Source organism: Drosophila eugracilis, unplaced genomic scaffold, assembly GCF_018153835.1.
Source record: "Drosophila eugracilis isolate 14026-0451.02 unplaced genomic scaffold, ASM1815383v1 contig_1778, whole genome shotgun sequence".
Taxonomy (NCBI): Eukaryota; Metazoa; Arthropoda; class Insecta; order Diptera; family Drosophilidae; genus Drosophila; species Drosophila eugracilis.
In genome coordinates, this window is record NW_024572619.1 from 72,382 (window position 1) to 92,038 (window position 19,657).

The window sequence follows — 19,657 nt, forward strand, 5'->3', positions numbered from 1 at the left end:
CATTAACCATTTCGGGTACTATGTTCAAACTACAATGATCTTTATAAAATTACTTCTAACTCCTCTTCTAACACTTTGAAAGTTTCGATACTAATTCATTTAGCACAAAACTAACTTTCCTCGTACCTCGTTTCCTAATCCACTCGGATCTATCCCCGTGTTCCGAGCCGTACGTCAGACGGCAGCGCCCCTCGGTCTGTTGGGCGGGAGGTGGGTTGCACGTCAAGCAACGGGAGTAGCGCGAAAAAAAAAATATTTAATGCGCGATGCATTCTGTGCCGATCGCGATGAGGGTCACAGTAAATATAGATTCTTGTGAAAAAGTTGTAATACATACTTTTGATTGAATAAATAGCTTTATATATATTTATAATAATGCGCGATGCATTCTGCGCCGATCGCGATGAGGGTCACAGTTGGTATAGATACATATATATTTTTTGTTTAGATATCCATATTTAATGCGCGATATATTCTGTACCGATCGCGATGAGTGTCACAGTAAATATGGATTCTTGTGAAAAAATTGTAATGCATAATTTTGATTGAATATTTAGCTTTATATATATCTATAGTAATGCGCGATGCACTTTGTGCCAGACAGTGATGATGGACACAATTGGTATAGATACATATATATTTTTGATTTAGTTATCCATATTTAATGCGCGATGCATTCTCTGCCAATCGCGAGTAAATATACAGTAAATATAGATTTTTATGGAAAAAAAAATTGCATGATTTTGATTAAATGTTTAGCTTTATATATCCATAATAATGCTCGATGCATTTTTTTCCAATCGGTGATGATGGTTTCAATTGATATAGGTACATATATATTTTTTGATTTGGATATCAATATTAAAATATTTTCTTTTTTTTTCATTTTCACTTTGTCCCTTGGCTTACCCGATTATTACAGAGCGATGAATGCGATGATCCTGGTGATTTCCATCCTTCTGTCCTTTTAGATACAGGCTGCGTCAATTATGTCAGTGGTCCGGGATAGGCTTTCTTCTGTATGAGTCCTTGATCCGGGTTATCCTCCGTTTTGGTCCTTCGGTTGGTCCTTTGGTTGGTCCTTTGGTTGGTCCTTTGGTGGGAAGCACAACTTTTATCTTTGAATAAAACCACAACTGCCTCCTTTTGGTGTCGATCTAAGACTGATTTTTATTCTAACTCTGAGCACATAATGAAATCTATCTTTAGAGTGGGAGTATATATGCTGTGACTGCACGCAAGCGTAGGTCAGCGTTTTCGGCCGGATGTTCTGTAATTGTTGTTTACAAGAGTCAGTTTCGGGGTTACGCTGCGTTGCTGGTTCGATGTCCGGGTTGAACGGCACCGCCGTTAGTGGGACAATGTCCGCGGCGGCTTGGGTGTCAGATGCATGACATCAGCGGTAACTCTGGCGTTCCCCCATAACTAGAAGCGGTACATCCATATAGATTTTAGTACCGAACTGTACAGTAGGACTTTGTTCAAGGCTAAGAGAAGACCGATCGTTAATAAGCCAATGAAGGCTGCTGGCTTTTAGCTTTAGGTGTGTTCTTTTGGCTTCAATGTGCCGGCGCCATGTGAGTCTTCTGTCGAGATGTACTCCTAGCAATGTTACTTCGTTTGCTTGCGGGAGTAGAGTGTTGTTTAACGTAAGCGGAGGGCAGTTTTGCCTGTTCAGGGTGAAAGTAACGTGCTTGCATTTTTGTTCGTTCACTTTAATTCGCCAATCTGATAGCTATTTTTCAAGATCGACCAGATGAAGAGCTAGCTGCGCAGTTGCTCATTTCTGATGTTATCCGGTTGACCTGATCACTTGTTCCGTGCTTTTCACGAAACCCAAATTGATGTGCGGGTTTCCTTCCTGGATTCTCAGGTATGTGTTTATTCAAGTCAATAAACATTTTTCAAAGAGTTTAGATAAGCATGAGAGTAGGCTCATAGGTCTATCAACGTGGGGATTGTGTGGTATTTTTCCGGCTTTGCTATCATTATTATAATTGACTTTTTCTATCTCACTGGAAAGTGGCCAAGTTTTGTGATAGCATGAAAAAGCTTGGTAATAGTGCAAACGGCGCAATATGGGAGCTCAATAATCATTTTGTGAGTTATGAGGTCGCAGCCCGGAGTTTTTTTCGGATTCAGTTGACTTTTGATGATGTTAACGATTTCGTTTGGGCGAAACTCAATTGGCTCGTGTTGAGGCTGAGGCTCTTATGGTAAAGTCGGCTAAGTAAATGCACTAATGGCAGGATTTGTTTGGAAGACATTTTTAAGGTGGTTTTCAAATGTGCTTGCTTTGTCTGCGCCCAGCCGCCTGTGGAATTTCTAATAGGCATCACGGCTTCTTTCGGTGAACTCAGAGTTGGGTGAACTCTCCATAGTGACTGTTTTGTACTAGAAGTTGACAATTGCTCTATTTAGCGGCGGTGGACATATGTTTCTTCTTGCTGTAGAGCTTGAGTAAGTTGACGTGAAGGTATGTCTTAAGCTTTGCGTAGCAGATGGCGATCTGTGGAATTGCCACTATCGAGGTAAGCGTCGCTTTTCATGGACGAGCTTTTCAATTTGTATCTTTGCCTTCCTTTGGTTGCATTGTGTGTTTATAGTTTGATGTGTTGAAGCTGAAGCTGCAGAGACGAGTACAGACTCCAGTGAATCAACAAAGATGTCTACGTTAGCTTCAACGTTGAGATGAGGACTTAACTCAATTTGTGAGCTAATATACTTTCTGTACTTAACGCAATTGGTTTTTTGTGAGGTCAGTTTAAATGATTGTTCCAATGTTCCTGGATGTCGGAATAAAATAAATAGGATAGGCGAGTGATCAGATGAATGACCCGAAAGGCATTCGGCCCTTATCAGATTTTTAGGAATGTTTTTGGTAATCGCAAAGTCTATTAAATCGGGTAGTTTCTTTGGGTATGCCGGCCAGTATGTTGGCGTGCCAGAGGAAACATAGTCTAGCATGTTCTCTGCTTTGATAATTGCATTGTAGAGCTGCTTTCCCATTGTAGTCTCCTGCTGCTATGAAATGGTCTCCGAGTGAGTTGAAAAACTACATAAACTCATCTTCGGATATAGTGAAGCGAAGGGGCAGTATTCGGCGGCTAGTGTAAGTTGCTTGCCAGTATTTAGTTGTATATTTATAGATGTTGTATGATAGTGGGGCTTAATACGGCTTCTGATTAGAAATCCAGTCCCACCATGTTCTTTACCTTCTGGATGATTTGTTCCGTGGAATGAATATCCTCGTAATTGTAAATTGTATCGGTTTGTAAAGTGTGATTCTGAAAGCAGCATTACGTAGATTTGATTGTCAAGTAGGAATCGAGCTAACTCGAGCTTATGCTGCGAAAAGCCGTCAGCGTTCCGCGTAAATATCCGAAGGGAAGTCATTATTTGGATTGTTGTGAAACCAGCATTTGATTCAATAGATTTTGGTTTCGCATCAGATCTTTCATAGTTGTAGGCTACATATCATAGCTTCAAAATTGCTTTTTGGCTGCTCTGGCGATTCTTCCTGCTGAGCCGAGTTCAGTTCTTCGTATGCTGATTCCGAAAATGAACTCTTCGAGGCAGGGTAGCCAGTCCTGTTTTTAAAGCACTTGCGTATGTTTTTTTTTACAGAGTGGAGAATAAGACATCATGGTTTGATCTGGAGGCTATGAACTGCTTATTTTGGGTGCGGGCAGAAATTCCTCTTTGGTGGATGCGACTTTTGAGTTCTTTATAAACTGGGCAACCTCTATAGTTAGCAGTGTGATTGCCACTGTACTTGCTGCAATTTTTGGACTTGTAGTAATCTTTGCTCGCTGGGTAGTGTGCGGAGTCATAAAGGTCTCAACAAACTACACACACCGGGCACACCTTACAGTAATACCTTGTATGGCCATATTCTTGGCAATTCGCACATTGCACTGGGAGATTGCGTTTGTCTGGTTCCTTAACTGTAATTCTGCGGTGCTGGAGGTACTGAGGATTGTATATAGGGTGCACTTCGTATTTCTTAAGGAGTGGTTTCTTAACAGGTGGCTGCAGCTTTCTATCCCTGTTAAGGATATTGAAGACTGTCTTAGCGCAATATCCCTTGTCTTGTAGCGCCTTTGTTATCTCTGCAGGCGATACTTCGAACTCTATGCCCTTAAGTACGACTTGCAGGCCCTTGCTGCTTTCTAGCTGATACGTGTAAAAGTTCTTTTTATTCTCAGTAAAATATTTCGATAATGCTCTGTAATTATCTTCAGACTTCATTTGAACTTTTGATTCCTGAATGTTGCCCTCTACAAGGGGTGGAAGTTATCCTTGCCAATAAGCTCAATAATTTTGTTGACAAGAACATTCGAAATTTTCTATAAATAGGCGGGGGCTTAGGCTTCCTTTTCTCGACTTCACTATATTCGGCCGCATCAACCTCACAGTCATCATAGTCATCATTTGCTTTTTCAACGGTTTTTATTAATGGTGCCAATTAAATTAGTGATTTTATAGTCAACGTGATATCAAAAGCCATTTGTGGAAAAGAAAGCATTTAACAAATCTTCTAGAAACTGCACATAACCCCTTAGATCCGACGAGGGAGTGGCAAGTGGAGCGGTAGCGGGTGGTGGCGAACGTATTCTATTCAGGTTTTGTTGTTGAATGTCTTACTGGCGTTGGTTGTGGCTGTCCCTCGGTGTTAGGTGAGTCTGATCCTCTTCTGCTTCAACGTTTTCTGGTTACTTTGCAACCTGGCCATTCCGTGGTATACACTGACCTTCTTGTCGTTTGTATTGCCTCCAAGTTCGTCAAGCTCCAGCAAAGTCGTAACGAGAAGCGACTTCTAAACCTTTTAAGTGGTCCAGAGGAATGGCCCACTTACTGGCCCATAGCCAACCGGGCAGCCGGCTGAAAACTAAAAGACAGCTATCAAGAAGTGGCTCGCACGTGGATATCGGAACTTGCTTCTGGATGCCGGCCTCACGGTCTGCGTCGAAATAGTCGTGGCCAACCCCACAAAAATAAATGTGGCCCAACAGACACTGGTGGGGTTGGAAAAGCTAAACATCGCGGAGCAGCATCCCATGGGGTCGCAGTACGACGCGGAATCGGTGGCTTCCCTTCGGCAATTATCCAACTTCCTAGAAGCAGAGGCCGCTGAGTCCACAGTGTTTCTACGACTGCACGATAACAGCGCCAAGATGATTGACCAGCTGGAAAAGTTTATTACCTCCGATGAAACTTTTACCCAGCGGACAGTTGTCACTAAAGCTAAAGCCTGAAAGTGTTTGCGGACTATGGCATGAGACGTACTTGTCACTGGCCATCCTTAAGTCCTCTACACTTATTACCTCAATCTATGGCGCTATCTTTCGCAACATAATTGCTCCCGTGATCGGAATAAGCGTGGTCTTTCTTAGTAAAGATGAAATCAACATTCACATTGCCGATCTTTGGCGCAACGTTGGTGTCCGTCCAATAGTCTATATGGTGAACTCGCCCAACGAGAAACGCTACTTCCAAAAGACCATGAACATTCAGTATTTAACGGATTCGTTGAGGTCAGAGCCGCACCTCCTTATGAGGGCTTAAAATGATTTTAAGGATTTGAACAAACGAAAACGACTTAGATCGACGCACACACTTGCACAAATTGAATTTAGCTTGCATAGCTCAGTTTACAAACACCAGTGAGATTTAAGATATAATTCAATTAAGTTGTGTGTTTTACCTAAGTTTAGCTGAAGCTTTTTATTGATTTAATTGACTACCTGATTTATTTATTTTGTTATTTATTTGTTTACCAATTACTGCTTTATTTTAACGAAAATGTTCTCAAATTTTGTAAAGGCTTACACGATGTACAATATTTCTAATGATTTACTCAACACAATCGAGCGCTTTATATGGCGTATGATTTTTGGATGTGCTATATATACATACACCCAGATTTTCTATGATTCCCTTGTTACCCAAATTCCGAAAGTAATCAATCAAAAACCTAAGCATTAGATATATGTGTATACCAAAAACCAGAATTAATAAAAACTGCATTTTATTACGATTATAATAGTCCGCCAAGGTTTTAAATCGGTTTGAGTTCAAGGGCGTTTCTATTGCAGCTATGCTAGCATTGTCACGGGTTATTTTGCGCTGAGAATTAAGGGGGCTCAGCTTCCTTTTGATTTGGCTGTAGCGATCCATACAAGTCTGCACAACTGGCTTATTATTTTCATTGTTTTTGTTAGGATAATTGAGATCGATTATTTTCATCTTCTAAGCCTTTGCGTAGAAGATAGATTGCTGTTTTAAGCCTCCCTTTTGCAGCGGGAAAACTATGGGCTTGCAGTTCGTTGATATGCGCTGCATGCGACGACGGATTTCTGCTGCAATGAAAAACTTTAAACTAGTTTTTCTCAGAACCACGGTCCGGAAGTGATTGAAATTTTCACTACATTTTTTTAAAATGTTTCATAAAAGATTTCATTTAATAAATGAACTAAATTCAGCCAAAAATATTAAAAATTATTTATTATAAAAAATAATTAGTGAAGAAAAAATTAATGAAAATCACAATTTTTCAAAACCTTATAACTTTTGAAATGATGATTTTTTTCATGATCGTAGTTTATTTAATAAATAATACGATACAAATAAAGAATGTGTTTGTTTTTTGGAATTCTTGTTTAAACACTTTCGGAAGCGGAACACTTTTTCGCCTACGCCCTCTCCCTCCTTTTTTTTATTTTGTCAATTTTAAAAATCGTATTCGTTTTATCTTAAACCATTTTAAGCCCTAAATCAATATATGTCTATAGCTAAAGGTTATTTTAAAAAGCGAAAGCCTCTATGAATATTTTTTAGTCCTAACCCATTCTGTTAACGTTGCTGCAAATTTATATAATGAATTACGAAGTTTTTCTTGTTCCTGAGTTTAGCAATTAATTTGTTATTTTTATTCTTTTTAGACCCAAAACAATTTTACGGACAAAAGGGATAAAAGGGATGTATGTAGGCGGTAGGGGTAAATTTCGTCTATGTTATCTATATCAAAGTTTTTAATTCAATTGGGAAAACCTCTTTTAATGGTATACTTTAAATATATTCTTATTAATTGCCTTTGCATATATCTATGATAATCTTGTACTAACCCTCATCGAATGCTATTTGGAATGAGTCTATACACATCGATATCTAGTAATAACTCTAGTTGAAAAACTGAGTAGGGTCTTGTAATTATATTTGTAAACATATTTTTCAAAACATTTTGAATGTATCAGTCAAAATGATAACAGATTTCAATACAGTTCATCATCATCATATTATATGCGCATCTTGGGCGCATTCCTTTTTCGGTATGTTACTATGGAATGATGCTTTTAATGGTAGGGAAGATCCACAAGTCGACTAGCTGAATCTAAATGTATATATATTTATATATATATATATATATATATATTATAGGAACAGATATCCGTTTTACGACGAGGGGTCAATTCAATTTTCTTAAAAAATGATTTCACTGTATATAATAGATCATCAATTCAGTTAGAGGAAAGGATATCTAGACTTGACGGCATAAATATAAAATTGTCAAGAAGTGGAATTTGAAATTTATATTTTCTTGAACTTTGTATGCTTTTGTAAGTAAAAGTCAATGACAACAGACGTGTTTTTATATCGCTCCCCCGAGTAATAAAGACACACCACAAAAGCCGAGTTCTATTTCGAGAAAAGTCGCTCGGAGTGTACGCATTGGTACTTGTGCTCATGTGCATTGGAAATGTCCAATATAAAGTTTTCTAATATAAGCGATAACACAGTTAGTTACAAATCTCTCTCTCGAAAAACCATAATAAGCAAGTCTCGGCAGCAACAACAAGACGAAAGTCAATCGGAAATAACGCTTACTTCTCCATAAGAGCGGAAGAATTGATAGAATCAAGAACAACTGCAACCTTGCAAGCGAATACGGAGAGAGCACGCTCGCTAAATAGCGAAATTCCGATTTGAAAAATCTTTGGTAAATCGATAGATATTAACAGAAATAAGTTATACACGGTCAAACGAAGGCATTCATAATAATATAATAGACGCCACAGTTTTCCGCGGTTTGTGGGCGTTAGAGTAGGCGTGGCCGGATGCAACTTCGTTGCAAGTTGCAGAGGCATATCTTTAATACGTGTTCTTAAGCACAATTATGTAGCTATTATAATCAAGAACAACTGCAACACTGCAAGCGAATACGGAGAGAGCACGCTCGCTCTCTCCCGGCTTATTATGTTCAAGCGGCACAACTCAAACATAGCCGTGGAGTGCTTAATGCCCGTCCCCCGGCCCCTACAACATAACCAATGATCTGCTTATTACAACAACGACAAGCACAATGCCCTCGTTTAAAACGGTGACTTCGACACTAACGACGACAACAACCACCACAACAACCATATCAAGCATCAGCCCCTACCCAACCCAGAAATACAAAAAATAACGGACCACTAATACAACCAGGAATCGATCGGTATGTGCAAATAAAAAGGAAATTAAGCTCACAATAAAAAAAAATGCATCAAAAGTTAACAAGAAAACTGCAGCCAATGTGCCAAACAATGCGCTGACAGGAAACCGATTTTCTAAAAGGAGCTAACAAATTCTATGTAAAGTTCATAAAAAGGGGTAATACTAGGGAATGAAAAAGGACGAACAAGGTTACCGATCAGTGAAAAAACACCTCGACAACGGAAAAATTAACTATTACACCTACCAACTTAAAAGTTGCAAAGGACAACAAGTAGTTATTAATAGTATCGAAGCAAAAGTCCCTATCTATGAGATTATATATGGACTTAAAGAAAAGGGTTTTAATGTCAAACAGGCTAGGACTATATTAAATAACAAGAGGAAACGCTATAGTCGAGTGCCGCGACTATAAGATACCCGTTACTGTTTTACAAAATTTTAAAATATTATTTTGCTAGTGGAAATTCACAAGGCGCCACCTATTGTCAGAGGAAGTATGTTGAGTATGCTTATAGTGACGTCACTACCCATGTGAGGCCTTATAACCTTAATTTCTTCATAAATAGCGAAATAATGTTCCGATTTGAAAAATCTTTGGTAAATCGATAGATATTAAGAGAAATAAGTTATACAAGGTCAAACGAAGGCATTCAAAATAATATAATAGACGCCACAGTTTTCCGCGGTTTGTGGGCGTTAGAGTAGGCGTGGTCGGATGCAAAAAAAAAGTTGCAGATGCATCTCTTTAATACGTGTTCTTAAGCACAATTATGTAGCTCTTATAGTTCTTGAGATTTTTGCATTTTTGGTTTTTAGGGTTTTGTGGGCGTTATAGTGGGCGTGGCTTAATCGGAAAAAAACAAATCGCATTAGGAGCATGATAAAAACCTACATGCTTAATCCGAAATTTCTAACAATTATAGTTACCGAGATATCAGCTTTTCTAGAAAATCCGAAAACCGTCTTTTGAGCCTTGCGGGCGTATGGGTGGGTGTTGCCGAATTTCAACTTTCTAGCTCCATTAGTTCCTGAGATTTCAGCAATTTTAGTTTTTTGCGATTTGTGGGCGTTAGAGTGGGCGTGGCAGGATGCTGTAATAAACTTGCGCTGTCCAGGGACCTCAAGAATCTTCATGGTTAATCTCAACTTTGTATCTATTATAGTTCCTGAGATCTTAGCGTTCATACGGACGGACGGACGGACGGACGGACAGACGGACATGGCTCAATCGTCTTTGCTATTGATCCTGATCAAGAATATATATACTTTATAGGGTCGCAAACGCTTCCGTCTATCTGTTACATACTTTTCAACGAATCTAGTATACCCTTTTACTCTACGAGTAACGGGTATAAAAACAAAGTTCCATAGCCAATGTTCGAGGTAAAGTTGGAGCCTGAAAGTATGCAATTGAAAAACAATAAACATCACCCAATCTATAAGTTTCAATATCCATTGCACCATAGGATTACCGTTGAGGAACCCCATAAGCGGAATGGGCCTGTGCAATGCAAGAATGGTCAAGAATACGGCCATACGTACACTTGCTGCACACTATGCGCAGTCTGCGTTGCCTGCGACGACGAACATTCAACTAAGGCTTGCCCTATAAACAAGAACCACCATGCCAAAAAATGTAGTAATTGTGGGGGAAACCACACTGCAAATGACAGAGGTTGTCCTATCTATAAAGAGTTAAAAAGTCGACTAGGCCAACATATAACTGCAGCTCGAAATCCTGTAACCCGGAACAGGTATCCATATATACCGTCAACCCCGACCCCGGGAGTTTCTTTTGCACAGGCGTTAAGACATAACAATGGGACCTACGCCTCAGAATCTAACCTGACAGGTCAGCAGTGATTCAGTGCTGCAACCAACATTGAACCAGAGTCCTGAAACTATTAGCCAAAAAATAACTGCAAACACACAATTGCCTAACGGCCTAGAAGCATTGCTGGTAACTATAACCAACCCAATGGTAGCAATACAGCAAACGCTGCAGGAACTTACGCGCTCCCAAAAAACTGCATAGATGGTTTCCTTAAAAATATGTTTGTGGTATGCGAATGTCATCTCACACCACAAATACGAGTTCTCGCAGTTCCTAGATCACTATCAGAGACTCAACTAACAAACAAAAACTTTTTTTAACTTAATGGATATACATTTTATAAAACAAACCATCCTGATGGCAAAGCTCATGGCAGTACTGGAATACTGATCAAGAAACGCATCAGGCACTATGAGCTGCCATTATTTGCAACAGCCTGTATACAAGCTACATCAAGACACATCGATACCAGAAGCGGTACCTTAAACCTCTCAGCTGTATACTGCTCACCCGCTTTTCCATTTCCGAATATATTTTTGTACAGGTTTTTGGCTTATTAGGTGACCGATTTCTAGCGGCTGGTGATTACAACACAAAACACACCCACTGGGGCTCTCGACTCACCAACCCCAAAGTAATACAGCTGTAAAACGCTTAAATTGCACCAAGAAACAAGCTTGGTCTTATCTCTCCTGGCAAGCCTACACATTGGCCAACCGATCCTAATAAGAAGCCTGATTTGATCGATTTTGTCATCACAAGAAGATTGGCTAGAGAGCATGTCCATGTGGAATACTTAACAAATCTGTCATCGGATCCCTCGCCTATTTTACTTCATCTCTACGTCCATCCACAGATGTCAGAATGCATACATATTTTAACCTCCCGTAAAACAGATTGGCTTAAATACAGACAGTATGTAAGTACCCATATTGATGGCTTCCCAAACATGTACCAAAAAGAAGAGACTAACAGCTCAGTTGAAGAACTAGTGTCTGGTATGTCACTAGCTGCACAACACTCCCCCCTATAATACCGCCTTGTAATCCTGTTAACAACTGGCGGACTTCTGCGCATATCAACGAACTGCTACGCAATAAGAGAAGACTTCTGAGGGAGTGGCAAGCCCATAGATCGCCCGCTGTAAAAGGGAGGCAAATGTAATAATCAATAAATAGCTTTGTGCTCCCAACAAACATCTTTTTAGAGTGATAAGAGCTAAAGAAAAAAGAGATATTTGAAAAGCTGCCTTCCAGTCATATAACGCAGCACCTACAGTCCCATAATGCTATTCCAAGCCACCAATTTGGATTTCGCGAGAAACACGGAACCATTGAATAAGTGAATCAAATAACCTCCGAGATACGAAATGCATTTGAAAGTCGAGAGTATTGTTCTGCAGTCTTTCTGGATATCGCCCAGGCCTTCGGCCGCGTCTGGCTAGACGTCTTAATTTATAGTTTAAAACCTTGCTTCCACAGAACTTCTTGTGCACAAAAGTATCGCAGTTCGGTGTAGATTTCCCCTCCGAATATCATCCAATTGAAGCAGGAGTACCTCAAGGTAGCGTGCTTGGACCAACACTATATATAAGATACACAGCAGACCTTCCGACAACGAGTTAACTAGCAAAAGAGCAAAGACGTCACCTTTATCCTAAACAAACAAACTTGCTCCCCACTAAAAAATATACGATCAAGCTACAGGCTCATCCAAATAGGCTTGCGCGGTCTCTAACATGGAACACTAATACACTCAGCTAGGGCCGTTCTCCTAATAAAACTTAATTTTAAATTTAAGTATTAGGCTAAGTTTTTCTAAACTGCCTTCCTCCACTTCCTGCTCTTTCTCTCGCTCACGCTCAGAAGGCTTTTGCCCTCCTTCCGTACCGCGCTCTTATTCTAGAAGTTTCTTTTTCTCTCATTTGGCAAATTCATACAGTATTTCAAATAAAATCAATCTTATCTCCGACACGCTCAAGCTCAATCATCTGGTTACCAATTCATTTATGATCAAAACAGTATTTTAGCAGGCTATTCACATACAAACCACGCTTTCATCTGCAAAAAATTTCTCTCCTCTGCGCCCCTCTTAAGTCACAGATCTCATGCTTGCACGCACGACTCTCTTGCCGTTGTCAAGCCAATTCCAATGTCTTTCGATCCTTAGGTAAACTACGCAAACTATCATGTGGATACTTATACACTCGTCTAGTTCTCAATGATTTTAACAAGTATCGGTCAACATCTAGCAATTGCGCAATTTCGAATCGTCCTATAAATTTTGGATCCATCTTCGTTTGGTGCCGATCTTCGTTTTTCAACAATAATTGATCCCCAAATTCATGTCTACTACCTGAGCATGCTTTTTGTCCACTCTTACCTTATCATACTGGTCGTTCTTACTCACTTACTTTCCTTAGCTTCCTTTCTAAACTTATTCAAATCTACTCGTACTTCCTCATTTACAGGGAGCTTTCCCAAAGGCCTAGCTTCTTTGCCAATCATCAACTCTACGTCACAATGCTTAGTTGCTCGGATCAAGGTACAATTTTTGCTAATTGTACTTCGCCGAATGCTAAATATCAAAATGGCAGGCTTTACTGACTGTATGCAGTTCACCGTGACCAAACTCCAGGTATGGTATAGGTAGACATACTTAGTGAAAGCATCAATTTGAACAATGGCATACTCCTTCTCGTCCTTTTTACCATTCAATTGTCCACTAATGTCTATGTGTATTGTATGCCACGGTATCTCTACCTTGGGAATGGGGTGCAACTCCGATTGTATTTTACCCGACTGTGATTTTGACAATTTACACGTCACACAATTTTCTACGAATTTTCGTACATATTTTGCATTCCATAAAACCAATATTGCTCATAGATCTTGTCCACGGTTTTTTGCAACCCCAAGTGCATTATGGCTTCGAGAACGTGATTAACAACTGACCACCTAAATGCCCTGGGTACGACTGGCAAGCTCGCGTCTTCCCATTTCTTTGAATTTTTCGATGCAGCAAACTCCTGACTTCATAAGAATTAGCTATTTCTTTCTGAATTTCATCACTGTTTAAGTCAGTCATGATTTGCGATATGTCCTGATCACGCTTTTGTTCGAATATAAGGCAGTTGTGAGTTAAAGTTGCAAATTCAACTCGTACTTCCACTACCTTACTTGAACTTTCTTGCGCTGCTACAGTGACGGGATTTCTAGATAAGCAGTTAACATGAGCTATTTGGCTCCAAAACCAAGTTCAAGTATGTCTTGTCCAATTATCATATCATATTATCATAATAGGTTGTCAAAAAAGTCTTGCGGTATTTTTATTGAATTTTTAATTGTTCATAAAATTGGTTACAATAATGCGATTCAAGTCAAAAAGACCATACTCTTCAAAAACGGGTCGATTTTGTTGCGATTTAGAAGCGATTCGCATGCGTCGATACGGTCAAAGATGTTTTTTTGCGACAATTCGTGAGGCACCCATACATCGAGCTTCTTAGTGACTCCAAGCTTCTTCAAATCGTTTATAACGGTTTGATGACTCATGCCCAGCTCTTGACTATGCCGGTCTCTTTTGACCAATTCAGCGATTTTATCGCAATTTTCGACGACAGGCCATCTTCTGCGCATCTTGGACCACCTCTACACAAGAACGAAAACGTTGATACCATCGTTGTGCGGTGGAAATGGAAACTGTATCGGGTCCATAAACTGCACAAATTTTATTGGCGGCTTGAGATGCAGTTTTGCCTTTATCGTAGTAGTACTGTAAAATATGCCGTATTTTCTCTTTATTTTGCTCCATGATTGCGACTCTATAACTCACGAACGACTTAAAAGAAAAGACAATCAATCAAACACGTGTTAGCGCGTGAAATGAGCTTTCCAAAAAGGTATAGTATGATGCGACGAATAAAACAAGAACTACGCGCTTTCAACGCCAACTAGCGATAATTCATCAAGACTTTTTTGACGACCTAATATTTAAGGCACTTATTATCTACTACGCGAAATGAGAATTCAAAATAAAATTTAGAAATTTGTATGGTGGACAGAATTTGCATGTTGTTTTTGACAATGGTGTCTCCTATGCTTTTCAAAGCTACTAAGTTATTGAATCTTTTTCCGGCTAGCTTCACGCTGACTGTTTTTTTTTTACCAGAGAGCATTCAGATTCCGAAGCGAAGAACAATGGAAATTTCTCACCAAATTTAAGTAATGCGCACATGTCTACTCTTCTTTTCGTTGCTGCTTCGGCTTGCTGTTGCTGTTTCCCTCGTACACACTGATGCGATATGTCTAATGCCGCCACACTTGAAACAAGTCGCTGTTGATCTCTCTCGCACCTTCGTCGTTCTGTTGTTGCTATGGTCTGGTCTAGTGTTGTCTCGCTCTTCTGTTCTTCTTTTGCGATATTCTTTTGCCTTATGTCAAAGTGTTCTGCAATTATGACATCTAATTTTTGAACCTCCTTCATTCGGGGCCCTCCTTTCCAGAAAGTTATAGATTTCTGCTGAACGAGTGCGCCTTGAGTTCTTATTGTAGATCAGTACGTGTTTTAATGTTTGTGGTGAACGCTACGCACTGCAGTTTAGGGTCAGTTTGTGATGAATGAGCCAAGACTAGGGATATGGCGATCTCCTCATGGGTTATTGATTTCCACTTGGTCAATAATGATGTTATTAATCGACTGGAATACACCGAGAGGCATTCATTTGCATTGGGACGCCACTTGAGCATATTGGCAACACTGCCGCCGGCGGCTCGTTGCCTTCGTAGCGTTAATTGCAGGAAAACTAATTTGCGTCAGCCACTGCGATGCACTGATTTGCTGAGCGTCATCACCAAAGATGCACCTTCTTGCGGATATTCACTTAGAATCATATTTGCCGTTTTGCACAATGCTGCTGCGTCGGCTTCTGCAGCTTCGGGATTGAATGTTAGTAACATCGCGTGAAAAGCACGTGTGTAAGGCCGCGGCGTGGCTTTGATTAGTTCGGTTATCAATTTTTTTTTGCGATTCTAATAGCCTGCGGCAGCTATTTTCCGAGTTGTCTTGTAGGGGCGGTGATCCGAATTCTGACGTCGGGGAACGAGGGTGGTTTTCGTCTGTCATATTGTTTTACACAACGCGAAGCGAGTCGCAATGATCTATTCTACGTCGGTTCACTTCTGAGGGCTTTTCTCAACTGCCTTCCTTCTCTTCCTCTCTCTTTCAGCATTGCGCCACGCTCAGAAGAGCTTTTGCTCTCCTTCCCTACCGCACTCTTGTTCTAGAAGTTTCTTTCTCTCTCATTTAGCAAACTCATTTATTTCTCATTAAACTATACACTTTATAGTTAATAATTGAACACAGTATTTCAAATAAAATCAAACTTATCTTCGACAAATATATATACTTTATAGGGTTGGAAACGCTTCCTTCTACCCGTTACATACTTTTCAACGAATCTAGTAAACCCTTTTACTCCACGAGTAACGGGTATAATTAGCGTACACGACGAATGCAACTTGAAGCTGTTGGCGACGTTTGGTAAACTTTAGAGTGTTTTTATGTTATTCCGGTAGTCTAGACACCTTTCCACTGCAAACAATTTTTTATATTTTTCAGAACCATTATGATCCCTGTCTTGTCAAATAAAACATTTTATTTATTTCTGTATATTTGATCTCATCATTGCACTGAAAGATATTTATAATCATGTAGAGAGAGAGGGCAGAAATTAAGATATGTATAGTCCAGTATTGATTCGCCATTTAAAATAATTTACAATACAAATCCTGGTCTTCCATTCACCAACACACAAATGGTAACTTACATATATAGAAATTGAAAGTGTGATTTAGGAAAATTAAACCCCTAAGCCCCGTTTCCAATCCTCATAATTTGAGAAAGGAATTCAGTCCAGCGTAATATGAATTATAAGAAGCAATATAAGTCCTCCAGCTGTTGGCTTGTGAAATTTAGTCTGCAAATGATATCGACGCAAGGGCAGATGACAATACATACTTTTTTTATATAATAATAATAAAATTGATGAATATGATGAAGTTGAAAATAAATACATAGAATAATACTACAAAAAGAATTTCATCTTGATTAACTTCTATATTTATTATCCGATCTGGCCAAATTTTTAGGACATATTTGAAATAGGACATTCATCCTGTGTTCCAAAATTGGGGTCTCTAACTTGAAAATTGCTAAATATTAAATTTTTGTGGGCCACGCCCACTTTTAAAAAATACCTTTCTATAGTGCATCATTATACAAGAAACATGTGGTGAAAAATCTTGTTTATTTTAAAAATATTAATTTTGGCCACAAAAATGGGTAAAATTCCACATAGTGCAAGGGAGACAGATATTGGGTGTTATTAGGCCATAAGTCTGTGCAGTCCAGCAGGGTCTGGAACAGCACTTTATTAACGCTTTAAAATGATTGAGTAAATAAAAAAAAAGTCCGAATTTGTATAATTTGATAGCCATATATGTCTGCATAAAAAAAGTAGCACGAAAGTTTTAATGTTCATCATATATATCACTTTCTTGGAATGAAAATACAACGACACAGTGAGCGTATTGACATTTCTGTGTACTCGAAAAGTACAAAATTAATGTATTTCGTTTAGTTCAACGCCTTTGGCTTTCGGACTTACCTATTTCATAACTATGTCCATCTCGCTTTACAATTTCGAAAGCACAAGTATTGGACTTCTTCAACTGTTTCGCAAACCCATATCTAGCAGCTGGAGACTGCATCGCGAAAAATACGCACTGAGGCTGGAGTCTCGTGATCCGAAAAGGTAACTTGTTACACAATGCAATATTAAATGTGGAAATGTGGAAACTGACTGACTTAATCGACTTTGGTGTGTTCAAAAACATTTCACGCATTTATTAACCGCCAGATTGCTCCCAGACCTCTCATCTGACCCCTACTTTTATGGGCTGATTCGCTCTAAAATCAGTTTTTGTCACAGCAGCAATAGAGGACCAATGAATCACCAAATTCATACCCATCTTCTGATTTTGACTTTATTATAGTTATTTAAGGAAGCCTCACGCTACCTCTCTGAAGTCCTAGGCTATGTTCAAACTTTTCCAAGGGATGACAAGATTTGATAAATGTCTATTTTATGTCTTTTCTATGCTAGAAATGTTATCTCTCATATATGCTTATTGCAGAGCGCAATACAGAGATCATGGCACAATCGAGCAGATTAACCAGTTAACAGCTGAAATATGAACCTCCTTGGAAAATCGGGAATACAGCAGTGCGATATTCCTCGACGTCTTCCAAGCGTGTGACAGGGTCTGGCTAGATGGTCCTATGCATAAAATGAAAAACCTACTGCCAGACTATACTCATAACTTACTTGAGTCCTATCTATATAAAAGAACGTTTTCGGTGAGATCCAAAGCAACAAAATCGGGCTTAGAATACAGATAGATGGCCTCATGCATAGAATCAAACCATACTGCTGAGTATACTTATCTATTACTACTAGAGTCCTATTTATACAAAAACAAGAAGAAATGCTATTGTCAAGTGCCACGACTATAAGATACCCGTTACTGTTTTACACAAATGTAAAATATTAAATTTGCTAGTGGAAATAACCAAAGCGCCACCTTGTGTTAAAAATCATGTTTACTAAATGATTGTGACGTCACTGTCCATGTAAGGCCTTATAACCCAAATATCTTACGATATAGCGAAATACTCGTATTGTTCCGATTAAAAAATCTTTGGTAATTCGATAGATATTGAAAAATATGTTATACAAAGTCAAACAAAGACATACATTGTAATATTATGGACGCCACATTTTTCCGCAGTTTGTGAGCGTTAGAGTGTGCGTGGCCGGATGAAAACTCATGTCCAGCTGCAGTGGCATCACAGAGCTCTACGTTTGTCAGAAAAAGCATGTTGAGTAACTGATGGTAACGTCACTCTCCATGTGAGGCTATATAACAAGAATTTCTTTATAAACAGCAAAATAATGGTTTGATTTAAAAAATCTTTTGCAAATGGATAGATATTGGCAATAAGAATTATATAAGGTCAAACGAATTCATTCATTGTAATATTATTGATGCCACAGTTTCACGGGTCTCATAACATTATCTCTCGGAACCTAACCCTGGTCTCAGACAGAACTCAGGCAGAATCTGAGGCACCTGATATATAAAGTCTGTCAGTTAGATAGTTAGGTTATAGTTTTAAGATTCGATTAGTTTCCAAAGGAGAAGATTTAATAAATAAATAATTAATACCATAAAAAAGGGGTCACAATAAAACAAAACATGTCGTTGAGTAAACCCTTGTAACCTATTGTTAATAGGTTAGGTGTTCTTAGTGAAGACTAAATTGTATTAATGCAACCAATTATTAGAATTTTGCATACCTTAAAAATACAGAATAGGAGCCTCATAAATCTTCGGTATCTAATTTATTTATGACTTGGGCAAATTAAAGCTGTTTGGATTTATATTATCTTAATACCGTCTTGTAATGCCATATAATTTATCACACATTCGAGCAGTATTTTAATACTCTGTTTTAATGCCAAGAAAAAGTACTGCGATTGGTATAAAATTGTTACAGTTTTTAATAATTACATGCTTAAAATTCACAACATCTGAAATTCTATATTTTTAGGACTCCATTGATCAATGGCGAAATGTTTTTGAAGTATCCTGCATTATATCGATACTTACTTATCTCGTTTATCATTTTTTTGGGACGGCAGAAATACAACCTTGGAATAAGGAACTACCAACACATAACGAATCCGAAGAAGGAAAGATTTTGTCGAAACCAAAAAAAAAAAACCATAAAATTGGGCAACTCTGTACTTAAAATGGCCCCCCTTTTTATACCTTTATGATTTTTTTCCTTATATAAACTGTATTAAATATTTTGTTAAAACGTGTTCGTCATTGACATAATAAAATATCAAGCTGAGCTTACATTTTCGTTTAATTGTGAAGCATCTGTCAACAAACTGGTCCACATATTTTAAAACAATTAAAATCGCGTGAAAGGCTGTCTACAGAGTTTGGCATTATTGACTTTCATTCAAAATAATGCCGCATTTATTCTGAAAGATTTTAGTTTATTAGGAAGTTTCAGACTGCTTTCAATTCGTGCTTGGATAAAAGTGTTTTTTTTCTGTGATGAATACAATTTTCTAGTCAAACCCCATAAACTGCAGTTCAAAAGAGTAGGAGAAGACAGAATCAGGACGATAAGCTAATGTATTTTCGAGTCGGTTTTTCTCGGTAAGCGAGAGAAAAAGTCTTCTTACCACTA

At 38.7% G+C, this 19,657-nt stretch overlaps 1 protein-coding gene and 1 pseudogene across 1 annotated transcript in view; both read left to right on the forward strand.

The window, feature by feature from the left end:
- Positions 1 to 19,314, forward strand: part of LOC108104198 (vesicular glutamate transporter 3) — a 64,742-nt gene extending 45,428 nt beyond the window's left edge. Inside the window, exon 3 of the mRNA XM_017210142.2 lies at positions 19,004 to 19,314. Within this exon, the coding sequence (XP_017065631.1) occupies positions 19,004 to 19,204 (201 nt within the window). The 3' untranslated portion in view covers positions 19,205 to 19,314. The remainder of the gene's footprint in view (positions 1 to 19,003) is intronic.
- Positions 4,639 to 5,568, forward strand: LOC108104199 (annotated as a pseudogene).
- Positions 19,315 to 19,657: the final 343 nt, after the last annotated feature.